This window comes from Rhinolophus sinicus, chromosome 17 (genome assembly GCF_057876585.1).
Source record: "Rhinolophus sinicus isolate RSI-liver-muscle chromosome 17, RSI-T2T, whole genome shotgun sequence".
NCBI classification, from domain to species: domain Eukaryota; kingdom Metazoa; phylum Chordata; class Mammalia; order Chiroptera; family Rhinolophidae; genus Rhinolophus; species Rhinolophus sinicus.
The window spans coordinates 81,462,690-81,484,076 of NC_142517.1; the positions used below are offsets into that span (position 1 = coordinate 81,462,690).

The following is a 21,387-nucleotide window of genomic DNA, read 5'->3' on the forward strand; positions in this document are numbered from 1 at the left end:
CTTTCAATTTAGCTGCCACCTCATCTAGTTTTCTGAAGCTCTTGTCTCAAAGGCAGCCAGTGACTTCCTAATAGTGCCCAGTAGTCAGCATGTAGGTCTCTGATGGGAGAGTGCAGCTTTCTGTCCACTGATCACACTGTTCTCCTTGGTGCCCTCTCCCCCCCATGCTTCTGTGACATAGCACCAAAGTCCTAAGATTTCTCGTTTCCCTTATCCCTGAATGTCTCTGGTGCGCTGTTTTATGACTTTGAGTCTTTTATCCCTTTGTTCTAAACGTTCTTTGTTGAACTTTTCATCATTCCAATTTTGGGTATCTCACACATCTACCCTTTCAGCCCTCACCCCACTCTGGACCCACATTTCAATTTATACAGCCCACCAGCATCCCAAGTTCAATGTGTGCGGTAAGAGAGAGAGTATCTCAAATGTGCTTTTCCCTCCCTCTGTATTCATTCAATATCATCACTTCCAGAAGCAGGTCTTGGTCCTTAGACACAGGAGAAAAGTTCACTCTAGATAGATACAGGGAACAAAGGGCACCGATTCTTGACTCCCAAGTTTAAAAAGATGTTGGTATGGGTTTAAGTTAAAAGGTTTTAAATGTGTATTTTCCAAAAAAGTATTCTAGTTGACCAGATGAAATGAATTCTCCATGACATGAGTGGAAGCAGCTTTGCATCTCTTCTGCAAAAACCACTAGCTGCAAGCACCATGAAATCATGGAGACAGTACCCAGGAGCAATGGGCAATATCTTTCTTCTTGCTGTCTGATGAGGACTCCTCAACACTAGCCCCATGCTCATTGTCCCTTGATTGTCTAACAGGAGCGACACCTGCATGTACCCCAACATTGTATTCCCAACATTTTCCCAAATGACCCCTCTCCCCTTTTTTCAAGTTGACCCATGACATTCTTAGGCCTCCTAGAATGGATGTTGAGATCACTGTATAATGAAGGGGTACGTGACCAGGAAGCTCCTGTATCTAGGCAAATGGACAACTGAAGAACATAAAGCAGTGCAGGAAACTGGGTTCCAAAAAGGATGAGAACCCCTACCTTACACCTTATGGTTTATAACTTATTGTAAACTTATTATTTGTCCCAGCTAGCTTTCTGATGCTTGAAGTTGCTTGAATAGAGGATGCCTTTTACTTCACACTGACAAATCAGGTTTAAATACAAGTATCTTCTTGAAGACAATGTGAAAGCCCAGAAAGTGTGATTTAAACTCATACTAACCAGGCTGTTAAGGCTTTTTTTGAGCATTGCATTATAAGATGCAGGTAGGGAGGTTACTGGAAGTCAGAGGAGGAAATGAGAGAGTCCCTTTGCATAGAGAGGCTAAGGATGGAGAGGGAAGGAAACCCGGAAACCAGTACACAATTGGTTCAAGACCAGCCTATTTGACTGGGTAAATGCTCAAAATGGCCTATGCCTGCTATTTTTTACTGACTTTATGGGTATTCTAAGAATCAGAACAACTATGAAGGGGGTTCTTAAAGAAAAATGGGCCAGAGAGGTTTCTTTTCATGAATGACGTTCATTTGTCACCCCCCAGGCCGTAAAACCCTACCACAGGCATCTAGAAGAAGCAAACAACCCTTCTAGAGTGATAGTTCTTATCTTTCCTTTCCTTCCCCAATTCAGCCTCCCAGCAAGCTACAGCTAAAAGCTTCCTCCAAAAGTAGTTTATCCACTTCTTAATCCAAGCCTTTACCTTTCATTGAACTTGTTAAGGAGTCAAGCATGTCCACCCAGTCAACATCACATCCCTGTATGAAAGCTGCCAGATGCAGTTGTGGATGGATAAACTACACTGCCTTGAACCACCCGTCTGCCCATAGCCATGGAAGTTGCACCACTGCACCTAGACACTAAGGAAAAACTTGCAGAAACCACCACCAGTGGATTACATGATCTACTACCAGAAACTAAAATCATCCTGGAGACTTAAGGGACAGAATAGGCTCTGACAATCATTCTTACACTTCTATGTCCAGACGACATGAAACTGTGGTATGGTTATAGGAACAAACAAACAAAAATCTGTCCATCAAATCTATGTTAGCTTCTTTCCTCATTTTTTAAAAAGTGTGTGTGTTTGTGGGTGGGGGTAGAAGGAGTGTGAATGTTTGTCCTGCCTAGTTTGCAGGAGTTATTGGAAGTACTAAACCTGAGAAATAGTTGGCAGCACCCCTACAACTGTAGGATAAGTATTTTTAAATCTCTTATTCCTTGATCACTCAAACACAAGTCATGAGTTTTATGCTGGTTTAGTTAAACAGTCACTTTGCTTTTCCTATACTTAAAATAATCAAGTGGGAACTGTAGGCGCAAGGCCTGGGAAGATTTTAATGATAGAACTGTAATATGAAGTTGATCCGAGAAAGTCTTTTCCCCTTAGGATTTCTTAAGAGCCCTTTAGGTAAGGAATTTCCCAGGCTCCGTCCCCACCACAAGCTCTAGGGGAATAGAAGCAGGGACTAACGGGCCTTCTATAGATAACAGAGCCAGGATTTGCAACCTTGTTTGCAAATGTTAGTCGGGCGGGGGTCTCTGGCCATATTTCTGCCCCTGTCAGCCCTCAGCATCGAGCCCTACTTTGTCTTCTCCTTGTGGTTGATTGAACAGCGGACCTGAGGTTGCGTGTGGCAAGAAAGCCTCTTATCTCTATCTTCGCGTCCACTGCGCTCTCGCACCCTCCGCACCCCAGCTCTCTTGCCATCGTACTCACCCTTCTGTGGTCAACAGATTCTTTATCTCCCGCGCGCACTTTTGCAGGCGGAGATAGGAGCCGGGACTACAGCTCCCAGAATCCCCTGCCTCCGGCCCGCCTCCCCGGAGCCGGTAGTAGCTCTTCTTCGCCAAAAGTTCCCTTTTCTGCACGGCACGCGGGCTCGGGACTCCTAGGGGGCTCAAGGGCCGGTCTCCGGGACCTGGGCACTGCCCAGGTGACAGCACGGGAACATGGCATTGCACCTGGGCAGGCTGAGCGCGAGCCCCTGCTGGCGCGCGGCATGGAGCGGCCGCGGAGAGCTGCGCTTCTGGTCCCGTCGCTGCCTGGCTGGACGCATCTGCCGGCCCCCTGGCACGACTGGTACGGAGCAGAGCCGCGGGCTGGGGCACAGCACGACGGCGGGAGGCGGCCCCCGGCTGGGGACGGGGCTGGCCGCGGCGCTGGCGGGGCTGGCGGGGCTGGCCGCCGCCGCCTTCGGGCACGTAGAGCGGGCGGAGATGGTGCCCAAGAGCTCGGGGGCGCGGAGCCCCTCGCCGGGGAGGCCGGAGGAGGAGGACGAGCTGGCCCGCCGCTGCAGCTGCTTCATGGCCTCGCCTGTGACCGACCTGCAAGAGCTGCGGAGGAGGCCGGGCGACATGAGGACTAAGATGGAGCTACTGATCCTGGAGACCCAGACCCAGGTGTGCCAGGCGCTGGCGCAGGTTGATGGAGGTGCCCGCTTCTCTGTGGACCGGTGGGAAAGAAAGGAAGGTGAGGAGGTCGGCCCGTAGCTGGGAGGTGAAGATAGGGAAAAGAGGTCGGGCTTTAGGTTGCAGGCGGAAAATGACTCAGAATTGGGATGGGATTAAGACAGGGAGGGGTACCTGCTAGATTAAAAGGGACACGGTTAAAACGATTGACACTGAAAGGGTCTTCAGCCCTCTTCTTGTAAGTGTGGAACCTGATCTGCTGTCACTATAGTACTGGACATTTCAAAATCTTTGCAATTTTATGATGGTATTTTTTTGTAGAACTCTCAGGGTTGTTTTAGCCATTCAAGCGTGGATGTCCAGATTGGTAATTGACCATAGACTTTCCCCCACAGTTCATCTGCTTTTCTAGGTACGTTTATACCTTCTCCTCCTTTGGAGATGGAAAGAGAAGCTCGGCTCCCCTTTCCTAAAGTGTCAGCCATATTCCTCCTGCTGAGGTTGTCATTCTGTCGTTTTTCCAAGTTAAACAAGAAATATTTGATTAGCTTGTCAGTGCTTTGACCAAGTGCACCCATCAAATTTCCTGCCAGGAAAATCTTTTCTTCCAATGGCAAATATGTCAGTATTACAACCCAGTTCTTATAGTCGTATATTCATGACCATGTTATTACCTTTACAGTGAAACCTCACATCTTGGTCATAAACTTGAAGGATTTCTCATTTTTCCTAGCTGGGAATACTACAGCAACTTCTCATCAGTTGGTTTGGGGCTGTGATGCTGCCACATATATACTAAGTGAAGTTAAATCTGATTTTCATGGTGTAATTTCCATCTTGTAATGTTTTTAAGTAAAGACCATTGTACCCGGACACAACCTCAAGTACTAGACTAGCTAACTGAGTGACCTTCAGAAGTTACTTAACTGTTTTTGTTCCTCTGTTTCCTCATGTATGAAATGAGATTAGAAATAATATATGAGAGTATTATAAGGATTAAATGAGAGAAATATATCTGGTGTGTTTAAAATATTGTCTGATGCATAGAAGCACTGAGACAGATTGCTTGGGCCACTTGCCAGCTGTGTGTTCTTGGAGAAGGCGTTTGCCTTTCAGAGCCTCAGTTTTCTCATTTGCAGTATACAGAAGTTGTACTGGATCATCTTATGTCCCATCCAGCTCTAAAAAGTCTCAGAGATAAAACAAGCCAACATGAGCCTTTATGTTGCAGTTGCTGTTTCGGTAACTCTAGTGTCTTAAAAAACAAACAGACCAGCTACTAATAACGTAGTGAAGCTCATATACCTAAATGTTAATGTGTGTCTCACTCAGTTTAAGGTTCTGAATCCCTTAAGTGATGGAATATCTACTGTTTTTTAATTGTCTGTAAACAAAATTATAAAGGCAAACTGAGAAAAAAACAATTGAAACAGCAGGGAGCTCTTAAATTCTGTAACAGTGGAACACTTCAAATATACCCTTCCCTGTTTTTAGCCTTAACTTTCTCTCATATATCATAACCAGTGGATGCCATCCTCAGCAGTAGTATTTAAAGGAAAATATTCCAGTGATTTATTTTAGATGACGGCATAAAAATGTAGGAGAGCTACTCAGTTTGGTGACATGGGGAGATACTTGCCTATGATGAGTAGTAAATGTCATAAAGCTAAGCTAGTTGTCTGATTGTATTTTACTTACAAATATAAATATGCTGATATTATGGAAGATTTAGAAAAATAGAGGAGGAAAATAACTCCTAATCCCACCACCACCTTTATGCTAGGGTTGTTTTCAATTTTCACAGTTTCCAATTTTACATTCTCTCCTCATTTTACGTTTCCATCAACAGGAGGTGGTGGCATCAGTTGTGTACTTCAAGATGGGCATGTTTTTGAAAAGGCCGGGGTGAGCGTTTCTGTCATTTATGGAAATCTTTCTGAGGAAGCAGCAAAGCAGATGAGAAGCAGAGGAAAAAATCTGAAGGCCAAAGATGGTAAACCAGTCTCAACAGCCTTTAAGGGTCCCGGCAAACCTCCCCCATCACCCCAAGTTTTTTGTGTGTGAAATAAATATTACTTCTATAAAAAGCCATTTGTGTGCATATGCCAGATAAGCATGTTCATAATTACTTTTAAAATTTATTATTCTAAGAGGCAAATTAAAAAGCGGTTTTTGAAAATTGACCCAGAATCCATGTTGGAGTTAGTTTGTCAGTCAAGCCAGGTGACTGCCGCTCACTATGCGTTTTACTTTCCAGGTAAATTGCCGTTTTCTGCTATGGGCGTGAGCTCCGTCATCCACCCCAAGAATCCTCATGCTCCTACTATGCATTTCAACTACAGATACTTTGAAGTAGAAGAAGCTGATGGTAAGGGTCTCTGAGCTGTGGAAAGTTACTGTGCAAAATGTGTATTGAAAAATAACAAATACAGTCTTACCTAGGTTTTTTTCAAGAGGCATATGCAATTTTATTCCTTGGCAGGTACAATGGGTTATGCACTGGACATAAAAAGTGAAGTGGTATTGGCTGGATTCTGACCTCCCCGTATTTCCTCCAACATAGAGGAAGTATTTAACGAACCCAATCTTAAAGTGCCCACAGGGTTCTTTGCAAATACAAACTCATTACATCCAAAGGAAAACCTCATGTGCGAGGTTAAGTTGAAACTGAGAACTTGCTTTTTGAAAATACCTTCCACCTGCGTAGCTTTGCTGATCACCAAGCCTTATCAGTGGGTTTAAGATGGGGTGCAGTTGATCATGCCTTGTGCACACGTAGTCCAGCCTAGGTCTTCTATTAGCTTGGCCAGCTCTCGGAGCATCTCTGCACTGCCACTCTACTCCTGCTGGTGTCTCTGCAGGGGATAGTATTAAAGTCAATGTATTTAACTTTTTATTTTGGAGCCACTTAGTTTGGCTCAACCTTTTAATGTTTAAAAGTTGGTCACTGGTATGGATAACGCATAGACCTAACTGAGTACATGAAATAGTTATTCTCACGTGGTAAGTTGTCTCCCTCAGCAAGTGTTTTATCCTTTCTGGGAGAAAGGCAAGGGGATGGCAATTGTTCTTAATGCAGGGAGCATCAGGATCTCCTAGGTTTTTGTTTTATTTTGTTTTTAATAAACTATTATATATAGATGCCTGGGCCAGAGATTTGCCTGTTTTTTGGTTTTGTTTTTGTTCTTTAATTATGGCCTAGCAGAGGCATTTTAAGCTCCTCGTGTGATTCTAATATTCAGTCAAAGTTGAAATTCACTGCCTGGTCCACCTGTTTGGTGTTTGATAAGTCACTACCATGCTTATAATTTCCCTACCTGGTTCTACTCTCTTTAATTTCCTACTTCTGTTTATTTCTGCTTTTGTCTCTTCTTTCCTCCCCAGGCCTTACTGGCTATTCAGAGCTAAATTTAATCGAATGTTTTTTGACTCACCCACTTCAGGCTTAATAAAGTAAGCGGATAAATTAAGTTTGCTAAGACAGGGAGTAGTGTGCTCCATCTGAAAGTCCAGAGTTCACATCAGATTCACATGTCTTGATTTGGTAGGTAATAAGCAGTGGTGGTTTGGTGGTGGATGTGACCTTACTCCAACGTACTTGAACCAAGAGGATGCCGTCCATTTTCACAGAACTCTAAAGGAGGCTTGTGACCGGCATGGTCCAGATTTCTACCCCAAATTCAAAAAATGGTACGTAAAGATACTGAACATATCATGATCCCCTAAAGTATATTCCATTCCTTCTGTAGATCCTTAAGGCAACTACTATGCCATTACATACGTTTTCATCTTATGAAGGTTGAACTGTTTTCTTTGCCCACCAGAAGTGGTTTTAAGTGGTCTTCATAATTTGTTTACTTGTGAATATTTGAATGTAATAAAAATTGGGTAGCAGCATCTTTTTTGACTCCAAATGATTTAGAATACAAACTTTAAGGTGATCTATGCTGAGAACCTGAGACTTTTTTATCCTAGGGTAAGATATTAAATTCTTCTCCCACATAAGAATGATTGTCTCTTTGTTGCCGTGTGTGAGGACTTAGGAAAGGTTGGAGAACTGTAATATCAGGAAGCGATGCAAATGTACCGGAGATTTTGGACAAGGAGAAAGCTGAAATTGGAAACTGAAAGAAACTCCAATGGTAAAGAAAAGAAAAATAAACAAGATCTGTGAAGAGACCTAGGATATTTGGTAGATGTGAAATGAAGTCGACACATAAATTGTTTGGAATAAAGAGTAACGTACTCAAACTCCTTAGAGCTAATTGGCATTCTTGAAAAAGGAAAACAAAAAGGGTTTTGGGTTTTTATTTTTTTGCTTTACTTTTAGAGCTAGTAATTATGGATGCAATATTTTTATGTAAGCATGGAGTACAGCTTTGAAATCTTAGAAAAGATAAGACATTTGAATATTCCCCTTTTGATTTACACTACATTGAAAACTGACAGCCATGGGTGCACAGATATAAGATAAAGGGTTTTTGTTTTTTTTCTCTCACAAATCAGCATCCTTCCAGGAAGACTAGTAGGGTAGACGTTGCCTTTTTTTCGTTTCCTTCTTTTTGCCGTTACTAAGATGATCTTATCTGGGTAACATTAGTTAATAAAATCTATGATGCAGGCTAGTTAAAATGTCTTTAGTATAAGTATTTAGCGAATTTCTTAATTTCATAATTTTATGAAGAGAGATTTTGAGCTAATATGACTTGGTTAAAGCTGACTTCACAACCTTGCTCAGGGTGTACTTTACGTTAATACAATGTGCATGTAAAGGAAAGTCAACACCTCACATTTGAAGTGAATTATACCAATACCACAGTTCTGGGAATTTGTGTCTGCTACCTTCTTTTGTTTAAGCTATTTTTAAGAAGCTTTAAAAAAGCTTTTAGTTTTTGTTTGTACAGGTTTTTCTATTTAGAGACACTTATTCTATAGAGATCATCAAAAGAACCATTTACACAATGTAGACTATTCTACATTTAGGAAATGACTTCTTAGGACAGGTGTTCTAAGAGGCACTAAAGGAGAAAGACTCAAGAACAGACTGATAGTTTCATGTGCTGGCTCACAAGGGTAACCTTTAATATGTCGGAAGGCTCTTATCCGCTGAACATTTCCTTCCACCAGCCCTTCTCTCAGTCATGCATGCTATAGAGTCATCAAATTTTATTGCTAAAAGAGACCTTAGCGATTATTTACTGTACTTTCTTTTGGTGAATAAAGAACTGATTGAGAGCTCAAGAGTTGGCACCCAGTCATGGGCCTGGTTGGTGTCATGGTTGCTCAAGGATTTCTGTCCTGCCTCTTCAAAAGCAGCAATGCTTCTGAGGGCAGCAGCGTCACTTATTTCAAGAAATACAGTATTAATACTGGGCTCTTCGTTTCTCTTTTCCCTAAAGGTCCATATCCTCTAGATAGATATGTGTTCAATTGCCTACTTGCTTTGCAGATAAGAGTAAGAGCATTTTCTCCATTGGTACTAATTGTAGGCAATCTGTCTAAAGCCCTAGTGTTTTTTTCATAGTTGGACAAAAAGTAAGGACACTGTGTGGCTGGTATAGTCAGGATAGTGCTCTAAGCTAAAACGCTTGCATTACTTTTTATGCCTTCCGCCCCCCCCTTTGACCCCCGACTTGGCCTTGCTCTGTTTTCCAGGTGTGATGATTACTTTTTTATAGCCCATCGTGGGGAGCGGAGGGGCATTGGGGGCATCTTTTTTGACGACCTTGACTCTCCATCCAAGGAGGAGGTGTTCCACTTTGTCCAGAGCTGTGCCCAGGCCATCGTTCCTTCTTATATTCCCCTTGTGAAAAAGCACTGTGATGACTCATTCACCCCCCAGGAGAAGCTGTGGCAGCAGCTCCGGAGAGGACGGTGAGTGAGGACTGGAGAATAAACCGTGTTACTGAGTAACTGGGTGGAAGGTAAAGCAGCTGTAGTAACAGTGGCTGGTGAATTGTCTTGGGCAGATACTTTGTCAGAGTTGTGTTAATACTCACTCTAATTTCTTTTCATACTTAGATGACCATTAAATGAATTTAAAAAACTGTGTAAAATAGTATTTTGGAAAGAGCAAAGTTTATTTCATTTGTCTATACATCAGATTCATAGTAGGCATGTAGTAAGTACTTGGTGAATTTAATTCAGCTGATTTCTTTTAGTCGTCTAGCAATACCCTCCAGTCTCATGCCAAGTGAATGGGCATCATTTAATGTTTTTGCTGCTTTGGAAATTTGGAGTCACACCTTTTTTCATTCATCATTAAGCTTTCATGGAAATTGTTGTAATGGAAATAATCATTTTAGAAATTATTTACACTAATATTTACTAATTATGGAGTCCTTACTATGTGCCAGCTAATTTATTAGGCAGTTTGCATCCAATTTTCTCCAGAAACCTGTGAGATTGGTATAATCCTTACCATTTTATAAATGATAAAACTTATTCTCAGAAAGGTAAGTTCCTTGCCCAGGATTACACAGCTGGTAAATAAAAGGTCCCAGGTGTGGAGCAAGTTATCACGACTCAAAACTTGCAGTCTTTCCCATACATGAAGGAATTGGTTGAAGCAGGTTTGGGTTTTTACCATGACACTCACCTGAGTAAGCCCGCTCTGTGCATTGAGCTTGACGAGCTCAGCTGGGTGAGCCTAAGGTTATCCTCTCCTTACACTGGATAGACTTGTGAATCAGCTCCAAATTATCTACTCTTCTAGCTCACGTGAGTTTCTTAGTGCCATCTTAGTTGCATGTAAACTACCGGTCCATGGCTATAAAATGGATTTTCTCATTTGTGTTAATTCTGTCTCAGGCATATGAAGCTTTGGGTACTTTCGGAGGTAAGGCTAGTGTCCCGAAAAGGTCAATGTCAGTAACATTCCAAGTTTAAAGATAAGTGTTTGTGTATATATATCCTTCCTGATTCTGTTATCTGGTCCCCCCTTACAAACTTGGGAAAATGAGAGTTGATTAATTTTTCTCCTTAGAAATTTCTTAAACAATCATCTGTTTTGGGACTTTTTGTGTCTGTTGTTGTTCCCATGGTTTCTCAAATATACCTTCACTTCTCCTTCTGTCACTTGGCATGTGCCCTGTGTGACTAGGCACTAATCTGGCTACACAGTTGAGGGTAACGTAGACCTATGAAAACAAGCTCATGGTTTAGTGGGGAAGGTATGCTTAAGAGGATAACTTAAAAAAGGAAAAAACAAAAAAGAACTCTATGGAACGTAGGATGTTCTAGTTTTGCATATGATTTCATACGCAAAGCTGGCAGGTTTTGTGAATATTAATGAGGTGAAGCCTTTAAAACTTCTTGGACATGGGAATAATGTATTCTTTTCATTATTTAATGACAAGACATTTTGAAATTCCAGTTGTAAATATCATTGAATGTCAGGTGTGTTTTGGTAGAAGTGTGGGGTGTTAGATTAATTTTCTGTGGTGTGGTGGGTGATTATTCTTCAGGGCGAGCCTCCGTCTCCCACCCTTATCTCTGGGCCTTAAGGTGGCAGGAAACTCTGGGGCTTAAGATAACCCCGCTCTTCATTGTGGTTATCCTCGCTGTCCTCACTTTCTGCCCTGCATCTCTAACCCTGTCTGCCTCCTTCACGGACTAGTCTTCCCCACCTCCTCCTGCCCCAAATACGAGTTTCCCGTGCAGTGGTCAGAATGCTTCCCTTTTGACTTCACAGTTTCTTATTTGCAATCTCATGTACTCTCTTGTTCTCGGTTATCACTATTCTCTCCCCAGGCCTTGAACTCCAGGTCAAGTCTTACAGCCTTTTACTTTTTGTATAGGAGAACAGAAACCAAAGATCTTTAACTTGTTGTTTTGTTGTAATTTGGGCAAGGGAAACAGGATAACATTTAGGCATCAGTTAAATAGAAGGAAACGGTTGAGGTCCATAGTTTACAGGTACCTCACAGAGGATAGAGGCATGGAAAGAATCAGAAAGATCAGATCTAAGCGATACCTGGGAGTCAGAGAGGCTAATGTAGAAAAAGGGGCATCGTTCACTCAAAAATGGAAAGCAGCACAGGAATTCTACAGAAAGCTCGTTTACAGAGATCCTTCCATGGGTCTTTGAAAAATAGTACAAACTAGAGAACCACAGCCATTCATTAAATACTGGGTTTCAGAAATGTAACATCAGGGGTGGAAAGGGGCCTGAGAGACTGAAATTCTTTTCTGTGGTCTTACTGAGGGGGAGTTAAGAAGATTCATTTAAAGTATCTTTTGAGACAGGCATCAGAAGGTGTTAAATAGTTGTTAGTGTATAAAATTCAATCAGTGATAAATAAATGGTAAGGACTAGAAAGGGATTCATGGATATAGTTTACTTAAATTTTCTCAGAGTCTTTGGCAAATGTCCATACAGAGGATGCTTTCTAAAATTTGAAGTACTTTGGAATTCTAGAGATTTTGCTCTATGAGTGATTAAAGACAGTAACCAGTGGATAAACGAGGATATCTGAGGGCAGTTTACACCACGAGAGTAGTTTCTGAATGAGTTGAGAAATGATCCGAAAGGAGGACTATTTATTGAAATTTTCAGATCTATGGATCATTCTGAACTCTTTTGGGTAGTAGAAATTATCTTTGTGTGGTTGGAGAGAAGAGCCCCTTTCACAAAGGAACCTGTGATGTTAAAGGTGATCACAGATTTTTAAGCTAGACTGAGGGTAGAGCTGACTCGGGGCAGTTAATGGAAAGCGAATTCACTAAACCAAGTGTATTCTTGCAAGGATGATGCTCAGAAGATAAAACTGAGCACTGCAACTCAAACACTTCCTTTTATTAGGATTGCCGTTAATCTGCAGGAAGACTGAACTATGTTACCACTTATTGATGCTATTAACTACTTTAAGAAAAGGGAATATCTAGAACGTATTGGAAGCATGAATAAATTGCTGTTGTCTGCATTTGGCTGTTTAATTGCAAGAGTTTTACCCTGTCATAGAACTCATGAGTTGCATGCAGTGAAATGAAGTCTTTGAAACATCTCAGACTATGGGGGAGGCCAGAAGGAGCCGTGCTCTCCTGATGAAGGGTGCCATTTATTTTTCGTAATTGTGCCTTAAAAGTCTTGGCTTTGTGTTCATTCTGTTTATTTATCAGAAAACAACCTTCTTTTATAACTGCCCTGTGTTGGGGCTGAATCTATATCCTTTTGTTTATTGGATAGAATACCCTTTTATTTATGCCCGTCCAGATGGAGAAAACTCAGCCGACTGTAGATTGATGTTCCCTGTGCCAGTTCCAGCTGATAGGGGTTTGTGAGTGGGAAGAAGCTCCCCCTTAAGTGTGTATTACAGGCTAATCTTCAGAGAGATTTTACTCAGCTGGTCCGTAATGTTATGTGATGTCTTTATGTCAGGTATGTAGAATTTAACCTGCTGTATGATCGGGGTACAAAGTTTGGCCTCTTCACTCCGGGATCCAGGATCGAAAGCATCTTGATGTCTTTGCCTCTAACTGCTCGGTAAGAAGAACTCATCATGATAATTATTCCTGCACCCCCAACCCCCTCTCAACATGAGCGTTAGCTCTGCAAATGTTTTACCTAAAGACTTCACGGGTTTTGACTTTGCTGATTTTATAAGAAAGTCACAGTCAAATACTTAAGGAAGATCAAATCGGGTTTTCAAGGGGTGGCAGGATGAATAATACAGCTGTGTGTGTGAGAGCAGGGAAAGGAATGAGGGAGTGAGACGATAGGGTAGATGATGGCGTCGGGGTGGGGGTGGGGGGCGCAGATTGACCGTCCCAGCTTGGTAGTTTTCTAGGAAGAGCTACGGGCAAAGCAAATTTATTTGAACATCTCAGCTTTTTAAACTTAATTTTATTAGAAATTATGGAACTTGGGCGGAAATGTCTCGCTCTCCAGTATGAACCATTAAGCTTGTTTGAAAGTATGAGTGATCATTTCAGGTGCTTGGCGTTCTCTGCCATGGGGAGCTTCCATACAGGTTAATTGAATCTGTGTGGGCAGTTTTAAAGATGGCTATATTTTATAGACGGATATATATTAGTGTATTAGGTTAATAAAGATCTACAATTAACTTTGTTGCTTTTAAGAAACTGAGAATGATGCGTATCCAGATTTAAATAGAAAAATTCAGGAAGAAAACAAATTACCATTGCTTGTTTTACAAGAACCAGAATCATCTTTTCTCCAAATAAAATGTCCAAATAAAAATAGACTGCTAGATGGCATGGAGGGTCTGCCTTGCATCATTGTACTGTCCAGATCTAGTCATGTGAGATCAGTACCTTCTATGGTTATCACGGCCTTCAGAATGGCATTGGCTCTCCCCTTAACTGGTGTTTTGGGGATCTCCGGTCCTTGGCTAGAAGCTCATGCATATCACTGTTAGGTGTTCCTGCCACTCTAGAGGCAACATGTGAATAAAAAGGAGAGCTGAGTTCTTAAGGCCCCTGGTAGTCTGCCTGGTTGCTGCTGGCCCCTGATTATAATGCACATTCCAACCTGCAGATGTGGGCACGTTGGAAATCACTGACTTGCTCAGCTGAGTAGCATTAACGGAATAGGTTTTAGTTTCTTAGAGTCTATACTAGGGGTCTGCAAACTTAAGGCTATAGGACAAATCCAAGTCCACTGGTGGTGTGCCTTTGTACGGCCCTTGAGCTAAGAATGAATTTTACATTTTTAAAGGATTTATTAAAGACAAAAAAGAATATGCAAGAGACCATATGAGTATATAGCCACATAAAGCCTAAGGTATTTATTAGTGGCCCCTTATAGGAAAAGTTCACCCACCCCTGGTCTAAACTAGTGCTTCCCAAACTTCACACTGCAGCTTAACCGTTTTGACCATATTTGTATATTATCGAGGTATTGTTTGCTTTAATTTTATACTCTCACTTTTTCTGAGAAAAAATTTGTTTAAAAAGGCAATCCAATATTATTGCCATTAATAGATAGTAGCACATTAAATGTGTAAGTATTAAGCTAAAAAAAGTTTGCCTAAAGATCATCTCAGATTCTATACTTTACAAAACCCTGGTTTATAGTAAAAATGTATTTTGGCTCTGGGATATTAGTATTAGTCAAAGTATGCTCAGGAATTATTAAGAAACGTTATTTTTTTTAGCAGCAAATATTTTTTAAAAAGCCGACTGGGTAAAAGGCGTATTAGGCACAGTGGAGACCAAGAAGTATAAGACATTTTTTTACTCTTTTAGAATTTTATTTTTTATTTATCTTAAGTAAAGAGGTAAGTGTGTCATTTATTTTACTTTTTTATTATTATATTTTTTGCTTCTGTTTTGGACCTGCATAGATGGGAGTACATGCATTCACCCTCAGAGAACTCCAAAGAAGCTGAAATTCTGGACGTTCTACGCCATCCAAGGGACTGGGTGCATTGATGCAGGCAGAGCAGCCTTCGGGGTTGGGACACAATGTGTGCCCCCTGCCACTGGCGGGCTCCGTTGCCATTGTGTGGCAGTTAGCTACCTGTGTCTTAGGGCCCCAGTCTTCTCCACTTGGGAGTTGGCTTCCTTGGCAGGTGGTGAAATGTGTTTTCAGCACCATAGGTTTCCATTGGATGTTATCGGTGACAGGTGGTGAGATTGAGGCTTGTCAGAGTCAACCGGTTGATTTAAAACTGGTTTATATTTTTAGAATCATTTTATATGACTAGTTTATAAAATATGACATTGAATTTCCAAGTATAGAGTTAAGGGAATCTACATATTATAATTTGTATCAGGAAACGTCTCATGTTATTTTCATATCATTTTTTAAAAAGTTTTATTAGTTTCTTCCAGAAAACTAATTTTATTTTCATTAGTTCAATGAGGTTGAGCTTATTAGTAATTTTAGAAAAAAGCAACTGAATGTAAAAGCAAATGAAAGTAAAAGTTTTACTTTGTCATTACTGAAGTTTCTTTGATCATAATCTTTATGTGTCTTTCTCTAGAGATCATAATATTGTAAAATATTCATTTTTTTATGATAGACATTTAGGAACATTTGAAAATTTCTTAATCTCTGCATGTGTTACAATGCAGTGATTACCTGTATTTGTTAACTCTAAAGTGACATGATTGTTATTTACCTAAGGTACATCTAAGTTGTAATTTTGATTTTTGTAGAAGTGTAATTTGTTAATGTTGTGATTCTCTGCTCTTTTGAATGTGAAACTTTATAACCTTAGATCCTGATATTGAAAATTTTCTATTCCAGACATTTCTATATGGAAATTTAGACTAAAAACAATCCTGGGGATGTTATGAATTAAGGAAATGTTTCTCATTTGGGAAGTGATGAATATTTTCCTTCTTTAATTAAAGCAAACATAACTGAAATGTTATGAATGTGAGAAGCATGTAGGCATTTTACAAATATGTTTTTCTTGTATGATGGACTAATTGAAATTGTCCTCTTTTTAGATAGAATCTGTAACTCTTATGTTTGCTTTTAAGAGAAAATCGCAACAGAATTCTTAATATGGCTTCTTTGTTCACGTAATAATATGAATGTATTTTATTCACAATTACATTGAAGTTTTTAAGGAATAGTATCTTCCTACATATTATTATGCGTTATCTTGGAATATGTTGAATGTATGTGACTGTGTTTGGCTCTTTAGGGCTGGAAAATGTATGAATTCTTCAACTGTCTTACAGCAGTCCTACTGATAAATTTTATTAGGAAATATGACTAAGAAATGTTTGTATTTTTCTTTTTTTTTTTTCAGGATAATCAATATAGGGAAGACAAATATTTCTTAGTACTAAGACTGTGGTTCCTTATTTCTAGGTATTTTACCCAAGAAAAACAATTTGCAGTCAAATTTTCATAGAAGCTTTATTCACAATAGCCCAAAATTAGAAATAACACAAATGCCCATCAGCAGGTGAATGGATAAAAAAAATTATGTTATATCCATATGTTAAACTACTACTTAGGACCAACTATTGATAAATGCAATAATATGGATGAATATCAAAAAAGCATTATGCCAAATGAAAGAAGCCAGATTCACAGGAATACTCACTGTATGACGGCATTATATGCAAACCTAGAAAAGTCAAAACTCTAACAACAGAAAGCAGATCAGTGGTTGAAAGGCCCTGGGGCTGGGAAATTATAAAAGGGAACAAAAGAATATTTTGAGGTGATGGAAATGTTCCATGTATTGATTGTGGCAGTGGTTACCAAATTGTATACGTTTATCAGAACTCATTGAAATTGATACTTAAAATCATGCAGTGTATCATGGGTGTGATTTATACCTCAACAATGTTTGAGTAAATAAAAAGACCATACTATAGGCGTATAGGAATGAATGTTCAAATAAACCTCAGTTTACCTTTTACAATAAGAAGTTCTTTATCATATAGATCTGTTGGCATATTTAGTTGTGTTTAGGGTTATTGGGATCCGGGCACTGGACTAAGATAAAATTTCAAAAATTTTCTATGCATATCAGTTTTTCATACCCTTCAATAACCATGTATTTCTCTTACAGATGAGACTGTTTGGGGGGGGGGGGAATAACAGAAAATAGACCATTCTGCTGTAATTCAAAGTAAATTTATCTTTCAAATTGGTTTGGTGTGTATTCTGAGTCCACTAGAGGCCCAGGGTACACCTCCAAATGGCCTGAATACCTAATTGCTGCATTTTAATGGTCATAAGGGGTAAAAATGTGGAGGGAGGGATGTAAATGCTTTGGAGCAAATTTCTAACCACTACTCTATGTCTATCACTATACCTATTCACCTATACAGCTGAGTATTTGATGAAATAAAAAACTTCGGCATGCTAAAGAACACCAGACTAGAATGCCAAATAAAGTTTCTTTATGACTTATCCTTCTGTGTGTCTTTTGCTGTTACAATTCATCAAGGCTGGAATCATCTGCAGATTGTTTTACTCTCACGTCGGTGCCTAGGCGGGGTTGACGCGAAGGCTAGGCTTAGCGTGGACTGGAGACCACAATGTCTACAGGTGGCTCAGAAGTCATATCCTCCCATACAAGACAGAGGTAGCTTGGTTGCCTTCTGCTCTAGCCCAGAGGTTATGTAGTGTCACTTCTTCCACATTCCGTTGGTTAAGTGAGTCCCTAAGGGCAGCTGCAGAATCAAGCCCAAGGGAATTAGACCTTAACTAGCATCAGGGAGTATGTGGTCATCTTGAAAACCATCACATAGCCTTTCATACCCCAAACCACAAAATTGACCTGAGTCTAAGCATCCTCCCTTCTCCTGCAGAAAAGATTCTGAACTCAACCTGACCTTCAAAGCAATCCACCATTTGACCGGACCTCTTTTCAGCCTTATCTTCTACGTTCTTCCCCTGCACTTCCACCTCAGACTACACGCTCACCACTGATCGTAGTTCTGAACATTCCCTGATTCCTTTCCATCTGGCCTTTGCTCAGGCTGCTGCTGTCTCTTTGTAATTTCTTATGCTCCTATCCATCCTTCCATGGCAAAGAAGCTTTCCTTGGAACCAATCTCTTCTCCCCCTTCAGCACATTTTTACCTTCAGTATTGTTCTCATCCGTCTGTATCAATGCAGTCATTCAGTGTACGCTACACTTACTACAAAATATTTAAGGTAGGTCTTTCCTTATTTATAATGCCTGCTACCTAGTAAATGACCTGTTAATAACCTGTTAACTTTTGTCTGCCAACAATGTTTTGCAATATATTGTGGTACCAAGTTTAGTATTGTTTGCCTTTCTATATGATTGTCTTATTCCTAGTCTGGGAAGACAAAAGTTCCCAGCATACATCTCTCTCTCTCTCTTTTTTTAATTTATTGGGGACACATTGGTTAGTAAAATTATATAGGTTTCAAGTGTACATTTCTATAATACATCATCTATATATTGCATTGTGTGTTCACCACCCAGAGCCAGCTTACATCTCTTAAAAGCCCATCTAGAAGTTGTTTTCAAGGACGTATTGTATTATCCCTGCTACAAGTATTGTGTATTTGAAACCCCACATTAAAAAATTTGACCCTTAAAAATATGTATATTTTTAATTTGATCCTTCTTCCCAAAGAAACACACATATAAAATTCCAATTTCACAATAAACCTGTTACCACATTTAAGTTAGTGAACCTTAGACATTTACAAATGGCTTGACTAAATCCTGAATTTGGTATTGTTACCTGAAACAAAGTCATAGGTTGTACAATATAAAACCTAACAGACCTGTTTCTACAAGCAGTTTAATACTAGATACACCACAGCATATACCAGCAAAGCAAGCTGCATTCCATCTTCTAATCAATGTACTTGGGTTTGGTTCTAGAAGTTAAACCCATTCATCAGTATCTTAAAGAATCCTTCACCTATTCCTATTTGTACTTCAACACATACTTGAACGTAAAACTTGGTATAATCCAATCCATCGTGGTTTCAATGAGTTTGATGAGTTTCAGCGAGTTTCAATGAGTTGACACAAATACAGTCACTTGACTTTGTAGTTATTTAAAGCTGCAACATCAATTCTGTCGTGGATTCATTTACTTAGGGAATAGTTAGGGAGTTATCAAACTAAAGTTCACAGATAAAGTTGTACCAGTTGAATGCCTCCATTATTTAACAGCAAGTATAATGCATTTATAAATGAGTCTTCATAGCCATTTGCTCAGGTCTGGTCAAAATTGTTCCCATTTTCTGATTTGGTGAGGCAACCCGAGGCTTTTAGAATGTTCCATATCTGCTGCTTGATAGCCTTCTAACCATAGGTAGAAAATGCAGAATTTCAACCCAACTGATCAATTTCTTATAGTTCAAGTTGTAGTTTATTAAAAATAATTCTGTAGATATTCCCAAATAACATTTTAAATAACTACATCAATACAAATAAACTTAACTTCTGTTGAAAGTAGTTTTAATTCTTTAACGTGTATTTGATCTTATATACTATTCAACATGAGAGTAGTACTTAAAAATAATGTGAATATTTCTAGAGCACAGCAAGGACCTATTTGCATCTTAACCTCCATCTCCCCCACCATTTTAGTAATGTGAGGGAGATAAGGTCGTCTCCCTTGTAACAGCAAAAGTGCATCTTCTCAGCTGACACTATTGAGTGGAGCAGAGAGACAAGGCGTCCTGCTCTGCCTGATCAGAATGTCTGACTCACAGAATCTGTGAGCATAACAAAATGGTTGCTGTTTTTATGTCACTAACTTGGGGTGGCTTGTTTAACAGCAATTGATAACTAGAACAGGTTAGTTGCCCTTAAGAAAAAGACAGAGTAGTTGTGATGAACTTGATATGCCTGCAAGCTGTCCGTGCCAATATGTAGAGGTGTGAGTCTAACGTTCATGAGAGAAGTTCCGTCCAGAAACATATGTACCAATTATCTGTGTAAAGGTGATAATTGAAAAAGTAGAAGGTGAGCCATCCAAGGAAGTGCATGTAGTGTAGTAAGAAAAGAGAGTCAAAGACTGGACTGGGGGCAGAGAAATGAGCTCAGGAAGAGGTGTCCTGTAAGGAGGCCAAGAAGCAGCTCACTGAATAACTGGAATGGGAAGGAAGGACATCGAAAGGCACAAGTTGAGTGTGATTGTAGTAAGGGTGAAAACATTACAATAGCTATGTTTCTACATATAGAAGATATTAAAGTAATATATGCTCTATCTAATATGTTTGATAAATCAGGTATTAAGTTCAGATTTTTAGAAATAATCCTAGTCCCTAAATTACTGAGGTCTTCTTAGGTACTAAAATTTAGGTAATAAAATAAAATCACCATTAACATCACACAATGTCTCCAGTTTTTCTCAAATTATGTTTAAATATGAAATTCTTTAAAGAGCCAGTAGGTGGAGCACATTTGCTCTAGAAAATCTAATCCTGGGTTGTTGGTTCGATTTTTATTTGAGGGGTGGGTGCGGGGGGGGAAGGGTGGGTGCAGGGGAAGGGTGGGTGCAGCGGAAGGGTGGGTGCAGGGGAGGGGTGGGTGCAGGGGAAGGGTGGGTGCAGGGGAGGGGTGGGTGCAGGGGAAGGGTGGGTGCAGGGGAAGGGTGGGTGCAGGGGAAGGGTGGGTGGGATGGAAGAAGAAATGAGAAAGAAGTGAAAAAAAAGGAGGCAGAGAGAAGAGGAGAGGGAGAAGGGCTGGGGGGCGGTGAGAGAGAAGTGGAGAAAAGGCTAGGAAAAAAGGAGAAGGAGGCAGGGAAGGAGAAGAGATGAGAGAACTGTCTGAGGTCTCGCGTTTGTAGAATTATGGTATTGTTGGAGAGAGTATCTAAAAGAGTTACACTTATTTAATCAAGAACAGTAAATGTGACTATGATGTTTTATCTTGTTAAATGTCAAATGGCTTATGTTTCATTTCTCTATTACAGAGAGATTCTGAAGTTGACAATATTTATAATCCCAATTATGTTGAACGTCTAAAGCAGGGGTCTCCATCTATTCCCAGGAAGTTCCTGAACTGTGAGTTGCCTGAAATCATGAGAAAATGTGTTCGTTTTTCTTAGAGTCAGTAATGCTAATTTGACTCCCAAAAGGATGCATGATTCTGAAAAGATTGAGAACCACTCATCGAAATTGGGAGGGTGTCTATATCCCAGGGGGTGCAGGTGATAATTCAGTGAGGAAAGGTAAGGAAACATTTTTATCCTTTCAAAAGTTCTGTTTTTGTGTGTAATTTAATTATTTGTCCTTAGTAAATTAGTATATTAATTCATATAGTCACAAATAAGCAAGGATATTTTTGGGGTGTGAAATTAGCAGCATACTCAAAAAATTTCAAAACTTGCTTGTCCACATATATAGTGTACATTTTTACACTTTTAAGGACTAAAAATGGAAGCAGAGACATTAGAAAACAGAATTTCTTGATAAATCAAAGAAAGAAAACAAAATAACAATAAAACTGGACTTCTTACCTCTGGCTGGAGTTACAGAACAGGAAATGGAGATATGCTAATTTCTCACTTGTTATAGAGAGAAC

The 21,387-nt window shown here is 40.0% G+C and overlaps 1 protein-coding gene across 1 annotated transcript; it reads left to right on the forward strand.

Annotated features, from left to right (window-relative positions):
• The first annotated feature begins 2,832 nt into the window (after positions 1-2,832).
• CPOX (coproporphyrinogen oxidase) lies at positions 2,833-17,273 on the forward strand. The gene is made up of 7 exons (XM_019756536.3): positions 2,833-3,488; positions 5,277-5,420; positions 5,685-5,795; positions 6,976-7,117; positions 9,083-9,301; positions 12,807-12,911; positions 14,734-17,273. The coding sequence occupies exons 1-7, from the start codon at positions 2,969-2,971 to the stop codon at positions 14,819-14,821; spliced, it is 1,329 nt and encodes a 442-aa protein (XP_019612095.1). The 5' UTR covers positions 2,833-2,968; the 3' UTR covers positions 14,822-17,273.
• Positions 17,274-21,387: the final 4,114 nt, after the last annotated feature.

Excerpts from the sequence above, each read along its gene's own strand:
- CPOX (XM_019756536.3), top strand. The coding sequence starts at position 2,969 with ATGGCATTGCACCTGGGCAGGCTGAGCGCGAGCCCCTGCTGGCGCGCG. Across the intron at positions 9,302-12,806 it reads CAGCAGCTCCGGAGAGGACG|GTATGTAGAATTTAACCTGC; the intron begins GTGAGTGAGGAC and ends TCTTTATGTCAG. Across the intron at positions 12,912-14,733 it reads TCTTTGCCTCTAACTGCTCG|ATGGGAGTACATGCATTCAC; the intron begins GTAAGAAGAACT and ends GGACCTGCATAG.